The sequence below is a fragment of the Clupea harengus genome, chromosome 19 (genome assembly GCF_900700415.2).
Source record: "Clupea harengus chromosome 19, Ch_v2.0.2, whole genome shotgun sequence".
Taxonomy (NCBI): domain Eukaryota; kingdom Metazoa; phylum Chordata; class Actinopteri; order Clupeiformes; family Clupeidae; genus Clupea; species Clupea harengus.
Genome location: NC_045170.1, coordinates 17490138 through 17511751, shown reverse-complemented (window position 1 = coordinate 17511751; position 21614 = coordinate 17490138). Strand labels below are relative to the sequence as shown.

The 21614-nt window shown below is 43.1% G+C and overlaps 1 protein-coding gene across 2 annotated transcripts in view; it reads left to right on the top strand.

Moving 5' to 3' along the window:
* Positions 1 to 21614, top strand: part of calcr (calcitonin receptor) — a 60660-nt gene that overhangs the window by 1784 nt on the left and 37262 nt on the right. For both annotated transcript variants that reach the window (XM_031586733.2, XM_012829506.3), the window contains exons 2-3: positions 19028 to 19087; positions 21252 to 21420. In XM_031586733.2, coding sequence (XP_031442593.1) covers positions 19028 to 19087; positions 21252 to 21420 — 229 coding nt within the window. The remainder of the gene's footprint in view (positions 1 to 19027; positions 19088 to 21251; positions 21421 to 21614) is intronic.

Sequence of the window (21614 nt, the reverse complement as noted above, 5' to 3'; positions counted from 1 at the left end):
TGGATGTGATAGTATTGCTTTGCTTCAGTCACGGCGCACAAAACATTTAGGAATACTAGGGGGAGTGCTGTCATTTCACTGAATTTGCCTTGGTCTTGAATGCTGTGTGGCATATAGATGGGGATTTCACATAACCAATAAGGATGACAGTGACTGCGCTCCAGTCTCACCAGCCAGCAGACAGTAATCTTTATTTTTACAAATGTAGGCCTCCTACTAAGAAGCCTGGTAACCCTTTCTTTCCCCCATAATGCAATTTTGGAGTCGAGTTGACAGTTCATGAGGCTGATGAGGGTGCTGAGTTTAAATCCACGGATGGAAGGAGACAGACAGAGTCTGCTCTGGGCTGTACGTGCAGTCAGTCCTGTTAAATCTTTTAGGTAGCATTTGTATGTGTCTATGTGTGTGTGCGTGTTTGTGTCTTTGTGTGTCTTTGTGCATGGGCGTCTGTGTACGTGTGTGTGTGTGTGTGTGTGTGTGTGTGTGTGTGTGTGTGTGTGTGTGTGTGTGTGTGAGGCTTAGAGCCATTTGTCATCCCTTACTGTCCGTTAACCAACAGCCATGCTGCAAATATGTCAGAGAGATCAGGCTGGAGAAGAGTGCTTCACTTGACTAAGCATTTAAGAGAGAGAAAGAGAAAGAGAGAGAGCAAAAAAGGAAAAAAAGAAAGACAACAAGAGAAAAATGGAGCAGATGTTGAACTATGAGCATCCATCTTCTCAGGAGAGGGGAGGCGTGCGTGTCGGTTACGAGGAGAATGGAAACATATTGCTGAGTGTCTCCACATTTGGTCGAGGTCATGGAGATAGACTTTTACCATGCCTCTGTGTTAATCCAGCTAATGACTCATGAAATATTCATGAGTTTACATGTGCCGGGCTCCCCAGTCGCACATGTCGACTGTGCTTAATACACTTAATACACTGTGAAGGTAATTTAGCAAAACAGTGATACTTGCCGTGGCCACTAATGGCTTTAAATGAGCAAACAGTCTATCCAGACTGCCGAGTAACATTTTCCTTTTAAGACTGGATTGATAACTGGAGTTAACATTTTAGATTAACCTACTGCTTCTACAGCCTGCATTAAGAATAAAGATTAATATTGTATGAATGCAGTTGTTTCCTTGTTCCCCCTGTCTGCTATGGCAAAAGAGATTAGGACTTCAATATTCTGTGTATTTTCTCCTATAACAGGAAGAACATGGGTACCCTGGGCGCTGTCTAAAACCTCACAGATGATGTCACATAGCTGTTTTCTATTACATTTATTGTTTCCCCCTGCGATTGTTAAATTGTTCGTAGTGTCAAACAGATTGAAATGAATAGGTATCATGTTCCTGTATAACTCAAACACTGAACAGCCAACGATCATTACAGTGTGTTTTGGTTTTGATTGAAGTGCTTTTCTTGACTTGATCAATATGAGAAGCACTTCATTTAAATCTATATTGAAACACTTCCAATGAAACACTTTGCCATATAACTAACACAACGTGTTCTGACTGTCTGCTTGGAGACTTGTGTACATTGGCAAAATTGTTTCTCAGTCTCTTTTGTAAGACCTGTTTAATCACAGATCTCCAGTCAGTAGCAGAGAGGCCACAGATATTGGTGCTCAGCTGCCACACAATTGGACACCCTAGTATCAATAGGTGGAGCTACAGCATAATACTGAGAGACTGAGAACATGGTGTATTCATGCGTATCAGACTGTAGATTATACCATTGAATTGGCAAAACTCAGTGAGTGTGGTATACAATTCCAAAAAACACATGGTGCATTTCAGTTGTAAATTAGAATATCATTTCATGCTTGGTGCCAATTTAAAGTGTACAATTGGTTTGTTCATGTTCCAAAATGCTTCTTAAATACATGTATATTTCTTGTGAAACGGCAGGGTGATCCAGTTGTGTCCAGTTGCCCTTTCATTTTAGATTAAAGCAATTTAGGTTCTTTCATTTTCTGGATTGATAGCATGTGCCTTATTTAACACAATTACATTAATTTACCAGTGTATGGCCCTGCATGTTCAGCTGGCTATGCCATTGTGCTATTCTTATAAATTGACATTGTTTCCAAATGAGGCAATTTCACGATTCTCATCAAAGTAATGATTCATCATTTGTGTTTCAAATTGTAATTTTAAAGAGATGATTGCATCTCATGTGCTTAAATTTTGTGTCCAAAGTTATTTAAAGTGATATTTGTTGTTTGTTTTTCACTTAATCAACCGAACCACTGAGCCTCCTCGAACCTATAAATAGTATGTTTTTGTTTTGTTCAGGGGGGCGTTTGCATATATAAAAAAAGATTCTGTCATGAGCAGGATATTGCATAATGTCCTTGCCATCTTTAGTCCTTGATCAAACGTGACAGACTTGAATCACATCTTATATAGAAACCATGTTTCCCATAATGGTCAATGTTTCTGTTGCCCGTCATCGTCGTCCTTCCTGTCGACTCTCATCTGCCTTTTGTGTGTGTGTCTATGTGTCAGATCTTTTTTTGTGGCCGCTTTCTTGTCGTAAGTGGTCTGCCAGGCTCAGTCCTCATTTGCAGTCTGTTTTCCTACCTCATATTTGCTGCCTGTTTCGCTCGCCTCCTTCCCCGTGCAGTTGATTTCACATTCCTTTAATGCAGTCACTTTCCTTCTCTCCAGGTTGGGCACTGTTGCCCCGTTTTATTGCATCCTATTTGATTCAGTCTATTTCTTCACTTAGCCCCAGACACATGCATTGTGTGACAAGAGGATGCTTCATTGGTTGTGCATCGAGCTGCCCCCTCTTTCTCTTTTTCCCTATCTGTCTTTCTCTTTCCCTCTCTCTCTCCCTCCATCCATCCCCTCCGCTCTCTCTCTCTCTCTCTCTGTTTTGGGAGCACATTCTCTCAGTTCTATCTTTAGAACAGTGCTCCCATCTTTGTCAGTGTCAGTTGATTGCTTTTCCTCTCGCTGTGGAGTGCCACAGCCATTCTTAATTACTTCCAGGTCCAGGTGTAAGGTGAAAGCTCCCGTTGAAGGTTTATCTGAACAGAGGGATTACGGACCCATGGTTTTCAACGCCTGTGTCTTCCCAGTTGAGCCTGGAGTCTGTCAGTCTGTCAGCTAAGACATCGGTCTTAAGTGGTTGCGCATGTGTGATTTGTGGAGTTGTTCCAACTTGGAACCATTAATCATTAAAACCTGAGGTAGAATGTCAGGTCTGGACACGATTAGTATGGATTTTTCATTAAGGACTGGGATAAATGTTGTCGCTCGAACGAGCACAAGACCTGATGGCCATCTCAATTCCCATTTCTCAGGTCCCTTTCGGACTCATAAATGTCACGCTAAACATCTCTTGTGTTGTCTCCGAAAAGGGCTACCGCTTCTAATCTATTCAGGCAAGAGTTTATTCATTGATGTGTGAAAATGATTTCAGCTGACTTTCAAAGTAGCAGGGCGCCTACATTGATTGATAGACAAATACAATCTGCGTTATTTTATGACTCATTGCGAGATCCTATCGCTTCCCTGCAGAGCTGAAATGACTTTCATTTCAGACCTTTGTCTGACAGTGAGATTTTTTTGATAAAGCCTTTTGAGCGATGGGTGTTTGTTGATTGCGTTCGGCATCACCCTGAGGCTGCTGCGCTGGAGCCGCTGTGGGTAAACCGGGGCTTATTTTGAATAAAAACTCAAGCAACAGTAACTGCAGCAGTGGCGTTGACAGTGTAAAGCGTAAACAATGTCAGAGAGTATGAATGTGCTGCTGTTCTGCTGTTTGACCTGACGTCTTTTTGCCCTTGGCTGAGTGACTGTTTTTTCAAGTCATAAAGTCCTCTATTAAGTCCAATCACTTGTGATCAGTGTTCACGAATTGAATGTGGACCCAGGGGGTTGTCCCTCTGACGGCCCGAAGAGGAAGCCTGACGAGGGAAATCAATACTCTATCCTCTCTAACCTTTTATCCTTGTAACTCCGCTCTTTTGCCTTTTGATGTCTACTTTTCCCTGCAAAAAAAGAAAAAAGAAAACAAGTAAAGGTGCATCTCAACCACCAAGACACAGAGGTGATACTGAGAAGAGTAGAAATGGATGCTAACTCTCACCTCTTTGTCTGCCAGTCCGATGGCTACACCACTTAACTGAGCACTTAAGTGTGGAAAAAAATGCATCATGAGTTGTTGCTGCCAAAATGCCCTTTTCTGCATTGAGGTTAAAGCAACTGTGAAAGCCTGTAAGTTCGCTGTATGGCAATTAGGCTCTCAGTGTGCTTTTCAGCTGCCCAGAGCCAGCAATGTCTAACACACAATGGAGAACAACAAAAAGTCAGAGAGACTGAGATCAATGAATCAAAGGACGAGGACAGTTGACATGTTGTAATATGGAGGCCTTGTTGTCTTTGGAACACTCAACCCCTCGCCTATAAATGCCTGTGAACATGGTGTATGGTTATCCCACTCATGGCTGACTGCAGCCACAGCTTACGTTTTCAGTTCCCAAAATGAGAACCAAGAGACTCGTCATGGAATAGCGGTGACCGATGCGGCTCCTCCATAAACCTGAAAATGGCTCCCGTGTGGCCGCTGCGGCACTGGGTGATATCTGTAGGCTATTTGTCACGAAACACGGCCATTGTCTGTTCTCGTTCTCGGCGGAGCCGTCGGACTGTTTTTCGAGCGTTTGCCTCCAAAGCTGGAGCGAGCGGAGGGAGGGATGGAGGGAGGGAGGAGGTTGTCCCAATCCGAGAGAATTGTTCCTTCAGCAAGGCTCTCAGCTGGAGGCTGCAAGCCTCGCGCCCACTGCGCGGAGGGAAAATCTCGCCTCCGAGGGGGGTTGTGTGTGTACGCAGGCTGGAGAAAAATGTTATGTTCAATTGTTGTTCTGTCACTCAACAACGTGTCTTCATTCTCACTGCGTGGGAACAGAACAAGTTGTGATGAGAGATTGGCATTGAAAATGTGTCAGACGATAAGACCTCCTGGTTGCTGAAATATCTGCCATGACAGTCAGGGCTGATAACTGTAGGATTTTGACTGACATAGTGGGTTGCTAGCTTTCACATATGTTCTTGAAATACCCATCTTTTTAGTTGTCCATTTCTGTAGATTTAGTTATTAAGTACTTCTGTGCACAGCTTGTTGTTGTCACCCAGCTGACACAAAGGTACCTAAATGGTTACTGTGCTAGTTAGTGTGTTGGGGCTCAGCCTGTTTAACTACCCCTTTCATTAAAATGTATTAGCCCCCAACTCTGCATTAATGGAGTGTGTAACTCTGCAAGCCACTTTCATCAGCACTCACCACTCAAGAGTCCTCTCATTAGTTCATTTTCAACAGCGTGCATCAAATACGGATGTTACACAGCGGCAGAGACAAACTTAGAGTTCACCCATTGTTTAAGTGCTGTAAGACTGTTGATGCCATGCCGTTTGATTAACAATGAGATGCAGCGGCACAATGTAATGAAGCAGTCTGCTCGTGTTTACTGTGCTCTCAGAGGGATCCACATGAAGGCACGTGTTTAGATGGGGAAGAGAGATGGAGCAGGAGAATGGAAGGAAGAAAGAAAGAAAGAAAAAGAACGAGAGAGAGAGAGAGAGAGAGAGAGAGAGAAAGAGTGAAAGTGTGAGAGGGAGGAGAGGGAGAGATCTTTTTTGACAGATTTGTCCTCTCAGCTGTAATTGGAAGCATGCTTGAAAAGAATGCAAAAAGTCTACCTCTTGACAAGACAGGAGGCAGACTTTGAGTTATACAGCTGCTACGAGATGCCTTTGCAAGGCAGCACATAGTACCCATAAAAAACGCTACACTTTATTAAATGCAAACTGCCAAACGCCAAACGCATATAAGCATATTATATTAACAATAGTCCAATATTATACCTAGTTGGGAGGATATTCAGAGGCATTGAATCTTTATATTGAGAATTTTAAATGAAGGGCAATGATATCTGTACCTGTAGTATATCTATTGAATGTTCTAGTATAAGTATAAAGTAAGTAATTGGTAAGTATAAAGATGAATAAACAAATAAATGCATATTAAATATATTATACACAAGAAACTTGTCATATGTTGATTCGGGCCATTATATTCGTTCTAATTCAATGTCAGTTCATCCAACTTCCCTAGAACCCCTAGGTGAATCTTTTCTCTGCACTGCATATTTTCTTTTCAGGCATGTTTCTTATCAAACTATTCTCATAACTTTCTGTTGAAAATATTATTTGAAGTATTTACTGCTTCTGGGCCCCTACAAAAACCACTAAATTATACTGAGGAATGACTTTGGAGCATTTCGCTTCTAAATTTACATGTGTAGTCAGAGATATATAACCATGAACGCTTCATCAAAACTTTCTACCTCACCAGTTTCTGTTTTTATTCTCTTCTTCTCTCTCTCTCTCTCTCTCTCTCTCTCTATCTCTCTCTTATACTCTTTTCAAACGAGAAAGACAAGAGGCTGTCTTTTATAACATTTGAAGGAAAATAATAAAATACAAGTCACTGACGCACAATGTTTTACTACAGGAACAAACCTGCGTCTGACGAGTGATAAAGTATTTGATCCCCTGTGATTCTGTAGTAATTCTCCCTTGTCTGTCATGTCTACTCTGTAACCTACTTGAATGAAAGCTTCTTAATAATCACATCAAGTGACAAGTTAATTAGGAACTTGCCATTTAACCGATTTGTCCTTTCACACCATTTTATCTTTTCATTTCAAACCCATTTAAAATCACGAGAAGTAATATAATTTTTACGATGCATTGCATAGATGGTGCTGTGAGATGGAAGCACAGTCCATATGGTGACATTCTCCTAGTGTGCCCCATATTGTGAGGACCAGAACACATTAGCTGGAGAGAGTCTCTGTGGATGGTTTTGCAGCCCATAAAAAGCATTAGCTTTCGCTCGTCTGCTGATTAGTTAATAGTGGGGTAATTTAGACTACACTTACCAGCCCGGCCAGTTCCTGTGTCCTAAGTGGTTATTACAAGGCCAGTTTCGTTAATGCTATCCTGTGTGCATGTGTGTGTGTCTGTGCATGTGTATGTGAATGTGAGAGAGAGAGTGTGTGTGTGTGGTGTGTTTGTGTGTATGTGAATGTGAGAGAGAGAGAGAGTGAGAGCGAGAGAGTGTGTGTGTGTGTGTATGTGAATGTGAGAGAGAGAGAGAGAGAGAGTGAGAGCGAGAGAGAGAGAGTGTGTGTGTGTTTGTGTGTGTGTGTGTGTGTGTGTGTGTGTGTGTGTGTGTGTGTGTGTGTGTGTGTGTGTGTGTGTGTGTTTGTGTGTGTGTGTGTGTGTGTGTGTCCAAACAGCATATTTTCCCCGCTGGCAAGAGTACATGTTCGCTCAGTCAGCTCCTATGAGAAACGTGAAAAATGCTTCAAAAAAGCACAGACCATTTTTCGAGCGGTACTGGACGTCACACCTTACTTTAGTTTCCCCTTATCCAAATAACGTCACCTATTAAAATTTTACAAATCATATATTTGGACAGAAATAATTCTGACGGACGTGAGAGACGGATTTATGAGAGAATGGAAACTGGCATGGCAATTTCTATGTTTGTTTTGTTCTTGTAATTTTGCGGCTGACTTTTTCCCAGCTGAATCTACTTCACAGTCGCATAACTTCCTCACTACAGACTTCCATCCATGTTCTTGGGGAATTGTTTGTCAAGATGACAGATCTGACTATCATAAATCCATCATTTTCTAGTGTACAGCCGAGCATGGGGTACACTCACAGTCCCTGCAGATTTAGAGTACATTTGACTAAATGTTTTCCAGATTAAAAAGAAGCTTTCTGTTCCCCTCAATTCCCTAAACTAAGCATCTGCTGGACTCATAATGTGCTTTCGTCAGTCAGATTTTTTTTGTGCCTTTTTTTGGTATAAAAGGACACTCTGTTGCTAACATAGCACTGGGAGTCAAGTGGTTTGCTAAAACATCTGTAAAGGTCAGTTTGAGAAGGCAAAGGCTGATACTTCACTACGAGGCATAAATCCAGTGGGGTCAATGGACCAGTGGCCACAAAATGAGCAAAATCATTACTTGACACGTAATAAAACAGCCAGGGCATTTTTTTAAACGAGGCTTGTCGTTTCAATTGTGTGCGTGGGCGTATGTGGTAGTATGCAATAAAAGATGGCTATTGAGTATTGGTCCTGCTGTTTAGAAGGCCTCACAGGCCATTTAAAATCAGCTGCACTCCGCTGATATTATGTATTCATTGCCATGGTGTCTTACGATAAGCTACCGTTGAAAATTTAGATGGAATCTCCCGCTGAGAAAAATGAAAACACATTGAAGGTGATGAGTATTTCCATCTTCTAAATGATTGTTTGGGTGACCACTGCTTCTTTCCTTCCAAGTGCAAGGGCCTGCCATTCCCAGTCTTCAGTGCAGCGCTCCGTAATGTGACACTATAATGACCAGTGAGTAGAACAGTTGTGCCAGTGAGCATGCAACCCACGCTTAATAGTGATTTATAGCGTGGGAAATGTTCTTGCATGGCTATTCAAACATTTTTTTCAGCCTTCTCTAACCTACTGTAGCAAGTAATTGGTCTGAAAAGTCTTCTACGGAACTTCAGTAATGTAGAAATCATTCCTGATTTTAGGGGACTGCATTCATTCTCGAAGAGTGGCGTATACATCATGTACTAAAAGATTAGCGTGAGGCCGTAAATTTCTGTCTTTTATGGACCTTATTAATGATTGCGATTAGGCAGACAGCCATGTTGATCAGATTTGAGTTCTTTCAAAGATTTGCATGACTTCACCCTAGCAAGTGCCAAGACAGCTGTTCCTAGTGAACTTATGTGCTGTGCTGTGAGCACAAGGACTGGATTATTAGTTGTGAAAACCCTTTTGTCTCAAGGCTAATGAATGAAAAGCTATGTATCCAAAGTATTTCCAGTCCTGCGGTAAAGGATCAAAAGCATACAGCATGCAACACAGTTTCTGCTGTGTTTTAATGGGCTACCACCACTGTGGAGCAAAGTCTGAAATTAATAAGGGTCGGAAAACAAGGTCCATTATCGCAAATATGGGGTGAAAGGGATACATACAGATAGAGAGAGAGAGACACAGAGAGGAGAGAGAGAGAGAGAGACAAAGAGAGGAGAGAGCGAGAGATTGGGAAACAAATGTGCTGAAAGTGAGCTGATTGACACTTGGCGTGGGGTCGGACAGCAGCCAGGCGATAACGTTCAACATTCACTTCCTCTGCCTGCATAGCAACAGCTGCCCCCACTCATCCCCGTATTCAGTTTGTGATTGTCATAATGTTCTCACAGATATGGCTACGCACGCCAGCGCATTTGCATCTGAAATAGTGTTTCAGAGACATTTACGCCATTTCTTAGTGACATTAAAAAAAATCAAAAACAATAAACAGAAAGGAACTACAAGACTAGATTAGACTTCCCCCCAGGGTCAACTCGCAATTGGGTTTTATGATACACAAATACGGCGTATAAATCTTGGTGGAAAATGGGTACAGTCTAATCTTGTTTCAGTTTAGAAATCTGTCAGGGCTTTCCCTAAGTTTGAAAGTCAGTTAACGAAGAGAAGAAAAGTGCAGTATTTTTATCTGTTTATTCCTTTTGCAGGATTGATATATCCCGAGCGCATTCATTGATTTGTTGGTGCTCTTCCTTGCATCTGATCTCAGGAAGCTATTTCTGGGTTTCCTCCTCCTCTCTTCCTGTCTGTTGGGTATATCACGGTAATGTGTGTTTCACAGAACACATAAGCTTTTGCCTAAGCTTTTTATACTCGCACGTACCACTTAACTGTGGCCGCCGTCTCTGGTGGCTTCCTCCAGCCTGAAATCTGTGGACGACTTGTGGGATAAAGTCAAATCCTTTCCTTGTCCACTCACTCATCAAACCGCCATAAAGGGATACTGTAGTTTGTGAGTAATTCCAAGTTCCTCTTTCCCCCAAGTCTCCATATGGCTTATCTTATTAGAAAAAACGTGCCTCTGATTTATGTGTCCAGTAACCTCAGACCCCAGAGTTGGTTAATGCCTCTATTCCTAACTTACAGTTTCCTAATTTATCTGCTCCGCATTGCCTGCCCTGAACAGTAGCTTCGCTGTTCCTCGAGCAAGACCCATTTTTCATAGTAAGCTTTTAACATGTTACACATTGGAGTGCTGGTAGAGCGTATCATTATGGGCATGTAGGAGGATATAAAGGACTGGTGCCTCTCTGAATCCATCCGCTGCTGTCTTGACAAATTCCTGACATGTGAGATTTAAGGGGGGGATTTTTGGGAAGTCCGAGGGAAAGGGAGAGGATAGGGCCGGCTCTCTGTGGCCGAACATGCAATGATGAAATGGCGCCGTTCTTTCTTCCCGCAAAACACCCCGTGTGCATGTTAGCAGAACCAACACAAATCCACAAATCGATGTGTCCACGGGGAAGGATGGAATGATAGAGAGAGAGAGAGAGAGAGAGAGAGAGAGAGGCACACTAAAGGATTTCAAATATGAATGCTACCACAGGGGGACATCTCCTTAGTGCTGCCATGTTCAATTGATTGAAGGGTTTGATTGTAATTTTCTTTGCATCACAATGAACATGGCTCTGTGTGGGATGAGAGACAAATGCTTGATTGACAACTGCATTTAAAAAGATCATGCATTTGATTACCAGGCAGATGGAGTGGTTTCGACTGAGAAGGTAATCAGCAGATTGGCTTTGCCATCACCATGACGTGAAACCGCTGCCAACGGATGTTGAGAGTAGGCAATTTGGTACAGCGGATGTTTGCCACTGCTTAGGTTTCTCGTATCTGATCCCCCAAAACAAAAGGCCTGTTTTGAAACCCAAACAGCAGGTAGCTGCTCGACCTCTAAAAACACTGTCTGCTTCACCAACTCACATGTTGTTTTGTCCCTCCAGCGCCTTCAGGCGAGCTGAAACCCAAGTTGGCCTGTCGTCTATTTTGAGAAACATCCGATTGACGTGATAATATTTTTCAGCTCCCTCCCGCATGTAACCTGCATTTGAACTCAGAGCGAGGCGCTCTGGAAAATTAGCCATATAAACGCCATTCGTTTGGGCACCTTGCTGTGCCTAGCACACATGTTTTTATTAGTTGAAGTGAAAGAGGGAAATGTACCAATCTGCCCCCTGATCACAGGGAATTTGTACTGTGACTGAAGTCATGTGACCAACTTAAAAGAGATGCTAACAACAAAGTCATGCATGTGTATGTGAATTAGAAATTATGGCAGACAATGCTAATACACAAACGTTTTATCTCCTCCAGTGATATATCCATATGAATAATTAGGATGTTTTCCACTAAGAATGAGGTGTCTTCAGTTACTACCAGTACAGGGAGATGTTTGACTTTGGGGAGACGAAAAGGAAAGCTGAGGCATGTGGGGAAAACACTCTGCATTCTAGGACATTCTAAATCCCACCATAGCGTTCAGTGCATGTTCTTCTCCGTGTCTGAAATAAATGTGAATGAATGCATGAGCCAGGCCATTAATGTGAAGTACTTCCTTGAGCCCCTCTCTCTAACTTTCTGTGCTGTAATCTCGTGATGAAGAACATGTAGTTTCAGTGATTTGTGGCTGTAGTGTAAAACAGCACTTAAGTCCTATCCTCGGAGCACGGCTGGTGTGCAGATCATGGGGGAAGAACATTATTACAGAGCCACACCGGAGAGAGGGTCTCAGGAAGCCTGCTGCACCTCTATTTCAACACCACTCCTCCTAAACCCAAAACTCTTCCACAGTGGGAAAAAGCAAACACCTTCATCTCTGGTTCAGTTTCCCCCTTTTTTCTCCACTCCCCCCCTCCCCCCTTTTCTTCACTCAGTCTGTCGTATATTATGATTACTGTTAGTGATACATCCTGGAGTTCTCCTGCAGTTCTCTCATGTTTCAAAAAATAAACGGGGGCCCAACACTGTGCTCAGCCCCCCCCCCCCCTCCGATCCGAGGCAGTGTTAGTTGGCGCTCCTGCCGATCGCTTGCGGGGTGAACAGGAAGGTTCAAGCCGAATGAGATAGAAATGAAGTACTTAGCTACACACATATTACTCATATTGGAGCGATGCACCAGTGCACTTCACATGGTTGACCGGCCTGCCCTGGACCCCGCTGAGGAGCAAGCTTTGTTTGAAATGAAGGTCGGGGGTTAGTCTACGAAAACGTCACGCTCTCGGGGGACGGGCCGGTTGGCCTTCACTTACTCCTGTCATTGTGGATTTGAGTGTCTCAACTCTCGCAGCACTATGACTGGGGTACTCTTCAAGAGAGCAAATCAATACCAGGGCACCAAGGTCGACCCTCTGCTGAATCCTCCAACTTCCACTTGACTTGACGTAAAATAACAGTACATTGGGCTTTTGCAGTGTAAGAGGGTATTTTTTCTGCCTCAACCGTTGTGAGAGAAGAGGAGAGGAGAATGACTACTTCCTCATCCAATGCCCCTGGGTTTTCATGTTCATAGTCCTATTTTGTGGGGTATAATTTCATCTTCTCTCTTTCTCATAGCCTTATAGCATGTACTTCAACACTAGTATCTTCACCCACTCAGTTCAAGATATTAAATAAAAGCATATTGAATTTATGAGCTGGATTTAATAAACGCTCTCTACACTTTATGAAGTCAAACTTTGGCATGGGTTCCGTTGGGGCGAAAAGAAGAAGTAGAAAACATGCAATGAGGCAATATACTGCAAGTGAGATGGGACTTCGTCTTTAAATGGTCTAATGAAAAGAGATTATCCCGGTGTGTTACATTCTTCCAAATCAGCCAAGGGCACAGATTTTACAAATCCAATTTATAGTTTTGATGGGGTTGGCCAGCTTGTTGTGCATTTTGCCACACGCCGGTGTAAAATGTCCAGTTAGAAACCTCATCCGATTCCTCTGGGGGGATTTGTGACTTATCGTCTGAGAAACAAGCTTGTTTCCTTTCAGTGGTTTTAGATATCCGAGGCGGCCGGTAGGGTCGTGGAGCAGAAATAGGGACATTGTGTACCATAAAAGGACCAATCCGGGTTTCATGAGTTCGAGTTCTAAATTTGCCTTGAGTATTCAAGCAAATAAACAAGTTTAGCGAGCTCTATGGCCGGGTCCAGAATGCCTTGCAGGGATTGTACAGGAGTCACTGCGCAGGCAGGAGTCAAGCAGGATCCATGTATACACTCTAGGGTGCCACCGTGACGAGTGCAGCAAAATGGATTTAGAAACTGGGAAAAATTACGTGAAGGGTAAGAAACGAGGCATGGCAAATTTGTCACATCTCCTCCCAAACTTCAGTTTAGAATGCCATTTCACGAGTTCCAAATTTGCCTTGAGTATTTCAGCAGAAAAACATGATTGGAAAGGTCGCTAAACGGGGAGGAGAAATATATATATATATATATACGTATATATATATATATATAGTGTCCAGGAGAGGATGGAGGAAGGGAAAACGTAAGAACGCGGTCTGTGTAAGGACAGGAGGCATAGCTGCACCTGGAAACATGGGTAGTAGAACTATACAAGAGCATATAGAAGGCAGAGGTACAGAAAATGAAAACATAATGACAGTTGGCAAGGTACAGGGGTGAGGTGCACCCTTGACTTACTAAGTTGAGAGCGAAAAAGAGGATTCATTTGAAACATAAACGAATGTGGAACATGGATTTTAAACCCGAGTTGACCAGAGCATCTCAAATATTTTTCAAGGCTTTGATGCACTGGCAAGGAACTCTTTGAAAAACTCCCAGGCTATTTGGAGTAGAAAACATTCCCCTCTTGCCCTTGACACGACAAGCAACAGAGCAGTCAGCTCCTATGAGTCAACAGCTGCCAACATATTTGTATTATAAGAAAACTGGTGGATTACCATCGCACCCATATTGAGAATACCCAACAAATGGGAAATGAGTGTTGAGGAAGCAACTTAATAATAAGCTCATGAGCAAGAAGGGAACGTGTAGCCAACTGGTGAAATAAAATATAGCATACAACTTAAAACTAAATTGGCAGGATCTAAGTACCCCCCTTTGATCAGAACAAAACTGTAATCTTTGAATTATTATTTTAATTATTTGAATATTGCAGCTTACCATTAATTGAAACCCAGTATGAAATGTTTATGTTGAGAAGCCCACATGATTTTGAAGCGTGCAGACATCTTGCTTTAGTCAGCTGCAAGTAGTAGCCTAGGCTAGTTAGCTATTGAAACATAGGAAAGCAGCAAAGAGTTCAACAATAAGACTCAGTGCTAAGGGAGTGACAAGTAATCCAAGACATTAGCTAGCTAGTATAAACGATATAGTTGGATATGCATCAGGAAATTCAGACATAGCCTATCAATTTACAACAGCAAAGCTTCACTGCATGTGGAATACAAGCGGTTAAGTTTGTGAGTTCTAAAAGTGACAAGGAACACCAACAAACACTAGGGAAAGCTGGTTTTATCCGCCCAAACAATCACTGAGTGACCTCTGTGCAGTTTCTTAAGAGACTAGCTTGAGTGTTTCCATGTTTCCATTGAGCAGTCAAGCTAAGTGACCCAACAAGCTAGCTAGTGTGAAATACGGGCAGGCAGTGAGTGCACAGAGCTGCCGAGACACTCAGAAGATCAATATTTCCACAGAAAAAGAGTTGTGCAGAGCAAACAGAATCAGAAGATGAGAGCCGCTTAGCATAATTTTGCTGCCGCCGTGAGAAAATGTCGTAAACGGAACTAGATACTGGAAATTACATGATTTGCATGGCCAGTTTGTCACATCTCCTCTCAAACTTCTATTTAAAACTGAATGTAATTACGCACAGGACAACATGGTGTTCAAATATTTTTTTAATTTCCTTTTTTTAATTTCAATCTCTGACATATTTTTATTGTTTTTTTCCCCTTTCTTCCCCCCTTTCCTGCAGCCAGTCTACCTCACGGGGGGGGGGGTCTGCCCCTCTGTCTCTCAGTGTCTCTTCAGGGCTGCCTGTCGCAGCTGCAGCACATGTGGGAGCGAGGCCGTCTCGGGTCTCACTGGCCAAGACGAATTAAGTGAAAATGTGACTTGTCACCATGTGGAGCTCCACTTGGCAACTGTGTGTGTGTGTATGAGTGTATGTCTGTGCGTGTATGTGTGAGTGTGTGCGTGCGTGCGTGCGTGTCAGGAATGGGACAGGGGACCAGGGGAGGAGAAGAAGAGGAAGAGAGAGGAAAAAAAGGAGATAGAAAAAGGAGAGGTGTGAAATAGAGGAGACCCTGATCAGAACGAATGAGGGTCAAGGTGGCGGGGGTAAGAAGTGTGAAATTGTCGATGAAGGTCTGCATTCCGCTTGGGGTGACTCATTGTCTCTATACCTGACCAGAACCCCACGGGCTTCAGGAGAGCAGGAGTGAGAGGCTGTTACAAAACCAGTGTTATTGCTTTTCCCCTTTGGTTGTGGTTTCCCTTACTTGTTTTCTGAACTGCTGTTGTTTCACACGTCATTTTCTTGAAAATGAACCCAGAAAAAGAACATTTGAATATGGTAAGAAAACATGTGGTCTCCCCCCCCAAAAAAAACACCACATATTTAGTCTCCTCTAGATACATAGAAGTCATCATCAAAAATCTGAGTGAGCAGAATTTGCGACGTGCAATTTTGCTAGTCCACAGCCAAACCATGAGAGAAGATGGAGGAGTTACTTTCGTGGAGTGACTCCTTATGGATGACTGTGGACCCTTTTAGCCGAGGCTGTGATGGGTGAAGGCAAATCAGTCATCACAAATTAGAGGCTGTGCATGATCCCCGAGGATCAGTGGTGGTCTGGAACAGATGGGAGAGACTTACTTCTGCATGAGAGAAGGGCCTGAGCACATCCTTACAGGCGTTTAAAAGATGTGCATTTTCATGAGGTTAAGCAGTTAGGTCACAGGTTTCTTTCGAAAAGAAAATACTAACAGTGTGAAACATACTGACCGTACCAAAGATTTACAATGTAGAGTGTAAAGGTATTTTGTTTTTGAAGAGCTGCTTTAAAGTCGTAAAATGTATTTCAGGAAAGACCAGAAAAACACACATTTAACAACCATCCCCCATGTGGATGTTATTATAGTTCACTGTGGTGTTTGTAAGTTCATTAGAGTAACATATGCAGAAGCACAGGATTTTCACACAATTCTGTGCTGTTGTTCCAGTGGCTTCCTCTTATGTGCAGCTTGTTTGAAACCTCCACTCAGCAAAGTCCTTTTCCGAAAGTACCACACACACACACACACACACACACAGACATTCCCAGAAAGCCGTATTAGTGGGAAAATAGCAAAGTTGGGCCTAGGAGGCGCTACAACAAGTCTTTAATCGGCACACAGCACCTGTACCTTCCACTTGATCTGCATTAGCGTTGAGGACATCCAGGCTCAAGTACCTGCGCTACCGCCTTCAGCACTGCCCTGTAAACGCAGCGGTGGAGAAGCTCTGAATTATGGATGCTTATCCAAAAGTGCATTTCGCTGTCCTCGGTTAAAAATTACACCCTTTTTTTTCAAGGCCATTTTTCAAAATGGAGAGGAAGGATTTCTTTTTTAAGTGAACCAATGGAAGATGGAAGGAAACCTTGATGATCCGAGCGCTGTGCAGAAGACCCCCAAACCCCTCAAATGATGTAATCATCTGTATAAATATTCTCGTTGTGAGTGTGTAATGTGCATTTATTATAGAGTAAACTGCCTTAAGATTAATCATAATCCAGCAGCTGTATAATTTTAGAATGTGAAAAACTGACAGGAGTAGTTGATGAAATCAATCATAGAGCAGTTGAATAAAAAAATAAAGAACTTGCAATCTGGACCATAGATAAAAGTATTACATCAATCAATCCATGAAGGAAATGGGTCTCAATAACCCTGTATGTGTGAGCCTCTCAGGCTTGCTGTGACTGAGGCATTCTATCATGGCAGACTGTAATTGCTCACAATTCACTTACAACACATTTTGGTAAGCGAGCGACGATATTGACATGGACAGCACCGCCATCCATCTTGCAGAAAACTGTGTTTCAGAGAGACAGAGGAGGTAGATTGTCCCTAATGAGTCCCCTTTCCCTGGAGTGCCGACAAAGGATCAAAATGTGGGTGTGAATTCCGACAATGTGTCCTGACAGTTGGGTGTTCTTGGGTGTTTTTTTCCGTTTTATTTATTTTTCCCACTTTTCAGCCTCAGTAGGTCTCAACGGTAGATTAATCCACGTTGTCCGACTGCCCGAAAATCTAGGTCAATAGATTTATGAATGCGGACGTTCTCCAGCATGTCCACCCCATATTTTCCTTTGGTGTTTTATGGGATGACCTGGAGTTTGGGCACTGTTCATTTTCGTTTTAAGTTAATTAAGTAAGTAAAAGTGAAAAATAGTAATGCTCGGATAAAAGCGACAAATGTGTAAAAATAGCCGAGGGTTATTTTGGGCTACTCTATGTTCCTGCTAATATTGAGAAGAGACATATGAATGCAATGAACTGGAACTGGACCTCCAATGATCCCTGCTGTTTCCCCACACAACCTCCTGTCTCAGTGTCAGGAATGTGAGAGGGAGAGAGAGAGAATAGGAGCAAGAGAAAGAAAGGAAAAGGGACAGACACAGGGAGAGAAATAGAAAGAAGAGAGAGAGGAAAAAAGAGAAAAAGAGTCCCACAGAGAGCCATGTGGGTGTCTGAGTCACTCCCTGGTACCCTTCTTCTCTCTCTCTCTCAAACTGTCCCGGTACCAAGAACATCATTTCACTGGAGGGCAAGCAGGGTCCAGTTCCTCATCCCTGCTGTGCCACAGTCCGCTGCCACCGGGCACGACTGGCGCTGCCATCTGCCAAAGAACCAAACATAGTCGAGGGAGATGACTAGATGACTCAACCCCAAACCCCCCCCCCCCCACACACACACACACACACACAACCAGCCAATGCACTTATAATAGATAATAGATAGATAGAGGTGGCACTGCACCTCACCCTACCCCACCCTCAACCTCCGTCAGCCGTCATTGTTTTCCTCAAAACACAGGCTGTTTTTTCCGGAGTGTCCTTTGTGTCAGAATGCTTACTGGCACCTGTTCAGATGTGGGATAAATCGAATCACTCGTACATTCAGAAAAGTCAATAACTTTAAGGGAAAGGAATGTGGCCTCCCCTGGCCAACCCTGCTTCCATCATATAAAAAGACGCTGCCCTCTTCTCCTCCCCCGATCCAAAGCGTGGTCCCAGGTTATCATGTGCTAATCAGAAGCTGTGTGTTTGTCATTTGTCGAGTACTTCACATCAAAAGTGCCTCTTAACTTTTTATGGTCCACATCAGCCTCGGTAGTAAGGACACACTAACCACCGTAAACACCTAATTGCCTTTACAAGGTGTCCATAAAGTGACAAATAAGTTGAGATAGGCAGCAATTTGCAAAAGAATGTCCATCCCCCTCCCACCCCGCCTTTAAAACTCTTTCCACACTCATACACATGCAATGGGTGCAGCCTGTGAAAAAGCGAAGAATGACTAAGCTGCCTGAGCCACTGTCAGTCAACAAAAGCCCATCTTCGTCGGTGCGACAGGGAGGCATGGGTGTTTAGTGATTAGCGAGTCTGTCTGTCAGAGCGCCTAACTGTTGGCAGATAAACACATACACGTGCCAAAGGTGTGGACGAGAAAACAGTCAGGAGAAGAACAGGGAACAGAAAACCTCAGAGGAGTCATTGGATCACAAAAGTGGACTCAGGGCGAAGAGACAGAAGGGGGAATGGTAAGGAAAGTGTTGTAACAGCCGACCTAGGAAGACGAGCTTGAGCTTGGTAACACTTTTCTTCTTGACTCTCCCCTCACTGTTACGAGGAAAGAAGCTAACACTTTGATTGGTTCGCTCAATGGTCAGTACACTTACCAGAGGTTGTACTGAGTGTTGGTGTCGGAGTTAGTATATGTCCCCTGTTTCATAGTCGTGAGTGTCATCTGGACTAAGAGATAAAACATCTATACTTCACTTTTCTTGACAAGACATTTTTTTGTCAAATGAATTGACCCCCATTCTCTGTTGTTTTTCAGAAGAGTTTGGAATCAAGGATGGACAGAACGATCAACTTGTTTTTGCTATCCTTAATTTTGGTGAGTCTGGACATTTATATTTAGCTTTCATTGAGGTATTCCTTCTGCTATATCTGTTATTTTACATTTTGTTATTCTCATTCTCACAGTGACTTTCTTTCTTTCATGTCTTGGAAGCCTATTTGCATGCCCTTTTGTTAAAATGGAGATAAATATTCACCGTATCTTCTTAAGTCAAGGTCTTGTGGCTGTTTAAGAAATTGTAAAAAGTTTGGGAAAGATTAATTTGATGAGGTCCAGTAATCCGTTAACCATTAATTTACTGAGCTTGGTAATTAAAAGCCTGAATGACTAAAAAAAGCTGAAAATCTCTCAAGCATGAAGTTAAAGTCCCATACTATCAGTGCTTGAGTGAGCTTAATGTGTGTGTGTGTGTGTGTGTGTGTGTGTGTGTGTGTGTGTGTTTGTGTGTGTGTGTACAATACCAGATCTATATTCCTGTGTAGTATTCGTTTGTGTTAGTGTATGTTGTGCGTGAGAGTGTTACTATCTCAAGACACAATAAGTGTTTCGCACCTTAACTGAGATAGATGTTTTAAGTGAATGCACATTAATTTCCCTTGATTGCATGTGGACAGCGCTGAATAGGAGGCTATGGAATGGAATCTACTTTTTGTAGATAATAGAAAATGACATCCAATTATATTTCCACATGAACATCCTAAACATGCCTGCAAAAAAACCCTGCCTTGGTACAAGTGTGAATTTGGAAGAACTGCTGGGGCACAACGCTATACCTTTGCATGGAAGAATGAACTAAAGAATGAAATCCTATACCATGCCTGACCTTGTGAACATCTGATTGCCAACACTACTGCATTCCATTTTACAATATTACAATTTTAATAAGATTACAATATTATTAAGTGCTGGACAGAGTTGTAGAGGGTAACAGGCCTTTGTTCCATAGGTAGAATGTGCTGATTTGACAGATTTTTCATTGTGAATTGTGACATTGTAATTGTTTCATTGTAAAATGTTGTTGGAATTTTTTCAATAAAGTGAGTGATTTTCATGCATTTGTCAGAGCTCCAATCGAAGAGAAAAAACAAACAAATAAACAAACAAACAAACAAAGCCAAAACCAAGCCGATATGGGTGGTGGCCTGGTGGTCGTATGTATGACGTCATTTACTTCAATGTTTGGAGTGACATCATATGTACGGCTGCTAAACTGCTACAAGGGACGTCATCATTCCAAATAACCTCCGCTCTGACGATTGCGTCCGCCCGTGTCATAAATGCCTATTGTTGCCATGCGTTGCCAGGTAAGGACTCTGTGCCATATGCTGCTGAAGAGTGTGATGTGAAGAAGTGCACAAGAGGAGGAGGAGAATGATATATATGAGAATAATGAGAGCGAGAGGGGTATAGTAAGACTCTGAAGAGAAAAAAAGAGGCGGGTGCTGGGTTCACGATATGTGACTGCATTAATATTAATGAAGGGGGCATTAATGTGTAAAGATAAAGCTCCTGAAAAAGAAAGAAGAAGAGCGAGAGAGAGAGAGAAAGGGAGGAAAAGGAGAGATACTTTAATTCCCCACCGAGTCATTAGAGAGATGAGCCATACTAGCAGCACTTATTTCAATCTTGATTTCTTTAGTCCTTTAAAGGAACACTATCTTTCTCCCACTCTCTCTTTCTCTCTCTCTCTCTCTCTCTCTCTCTCTCTCTCTCTCTCTCTCTCACTTTCCTTCTTACAATCTATCTCACTGCTATTCAGCGGCCAAGCCTTCTTGTTAAGCTTTTGGAAAAACTCTATAGAATGCTAGGGTGAATCGGGTGAGAGAGTGAGGAGGCTCTCCTCTCACCGCGTCCTTGAGCGATGACTTAGGACCACTTGAAGTGTGAAAAAAACACAAAACAAATCAAATTCACAGAGAGAGACACAGAGTTCTGAAGCCCCTGCGTGAAGGCGGTGGAGCGTGGCGTTCACACACCATCGATCTGAGGAATCGCTCATGGACATCCGGAAAAACTGGGGCGTGTGCAGAGGGATGTCCTTTTGTGTCCGTTAAACTCACAGGACGCATTTGCCAGCCTGCACGCCCCCCACGCAAACATGGCTCACATCTGGGCTGCTAGACATTTAACATATCCTCTCCCGCATGTAGCCCCCCCTCACTGATCAATTGAGGTTGCATCAAAATGACTGTCTCTGCAGGGCGCGCCGGTCACGGGAGCCACCGAGACCAAGCCGGAAGCCACGCCGCTGCCGGAGTTGTCTCTCCAGCCCGCACTGCCTGCCATGGAGAGCGAGCGGCAAACCATGCCGGACGGGCTGCAACGGTGCCTGGAGATGCTGGGCCGGGAGACGCCACGCAACAGAAGTGGTATGATTCACAGTCCCTGAGAAAACAGCACCTAGATGTTTGTGTTGTGTGTGTGTGTGTGTGTGTGTGTGTGTGAGGAGTGTTGAGTTTTTCATTACTTTTTGACAGGGGGAAAAGCGATGCGAGTGCAATGCTGGTCCTGCTGCTTTGATCTTACACAGTGTTAGGTGCCTGCCGCACATACCCATGCCCCC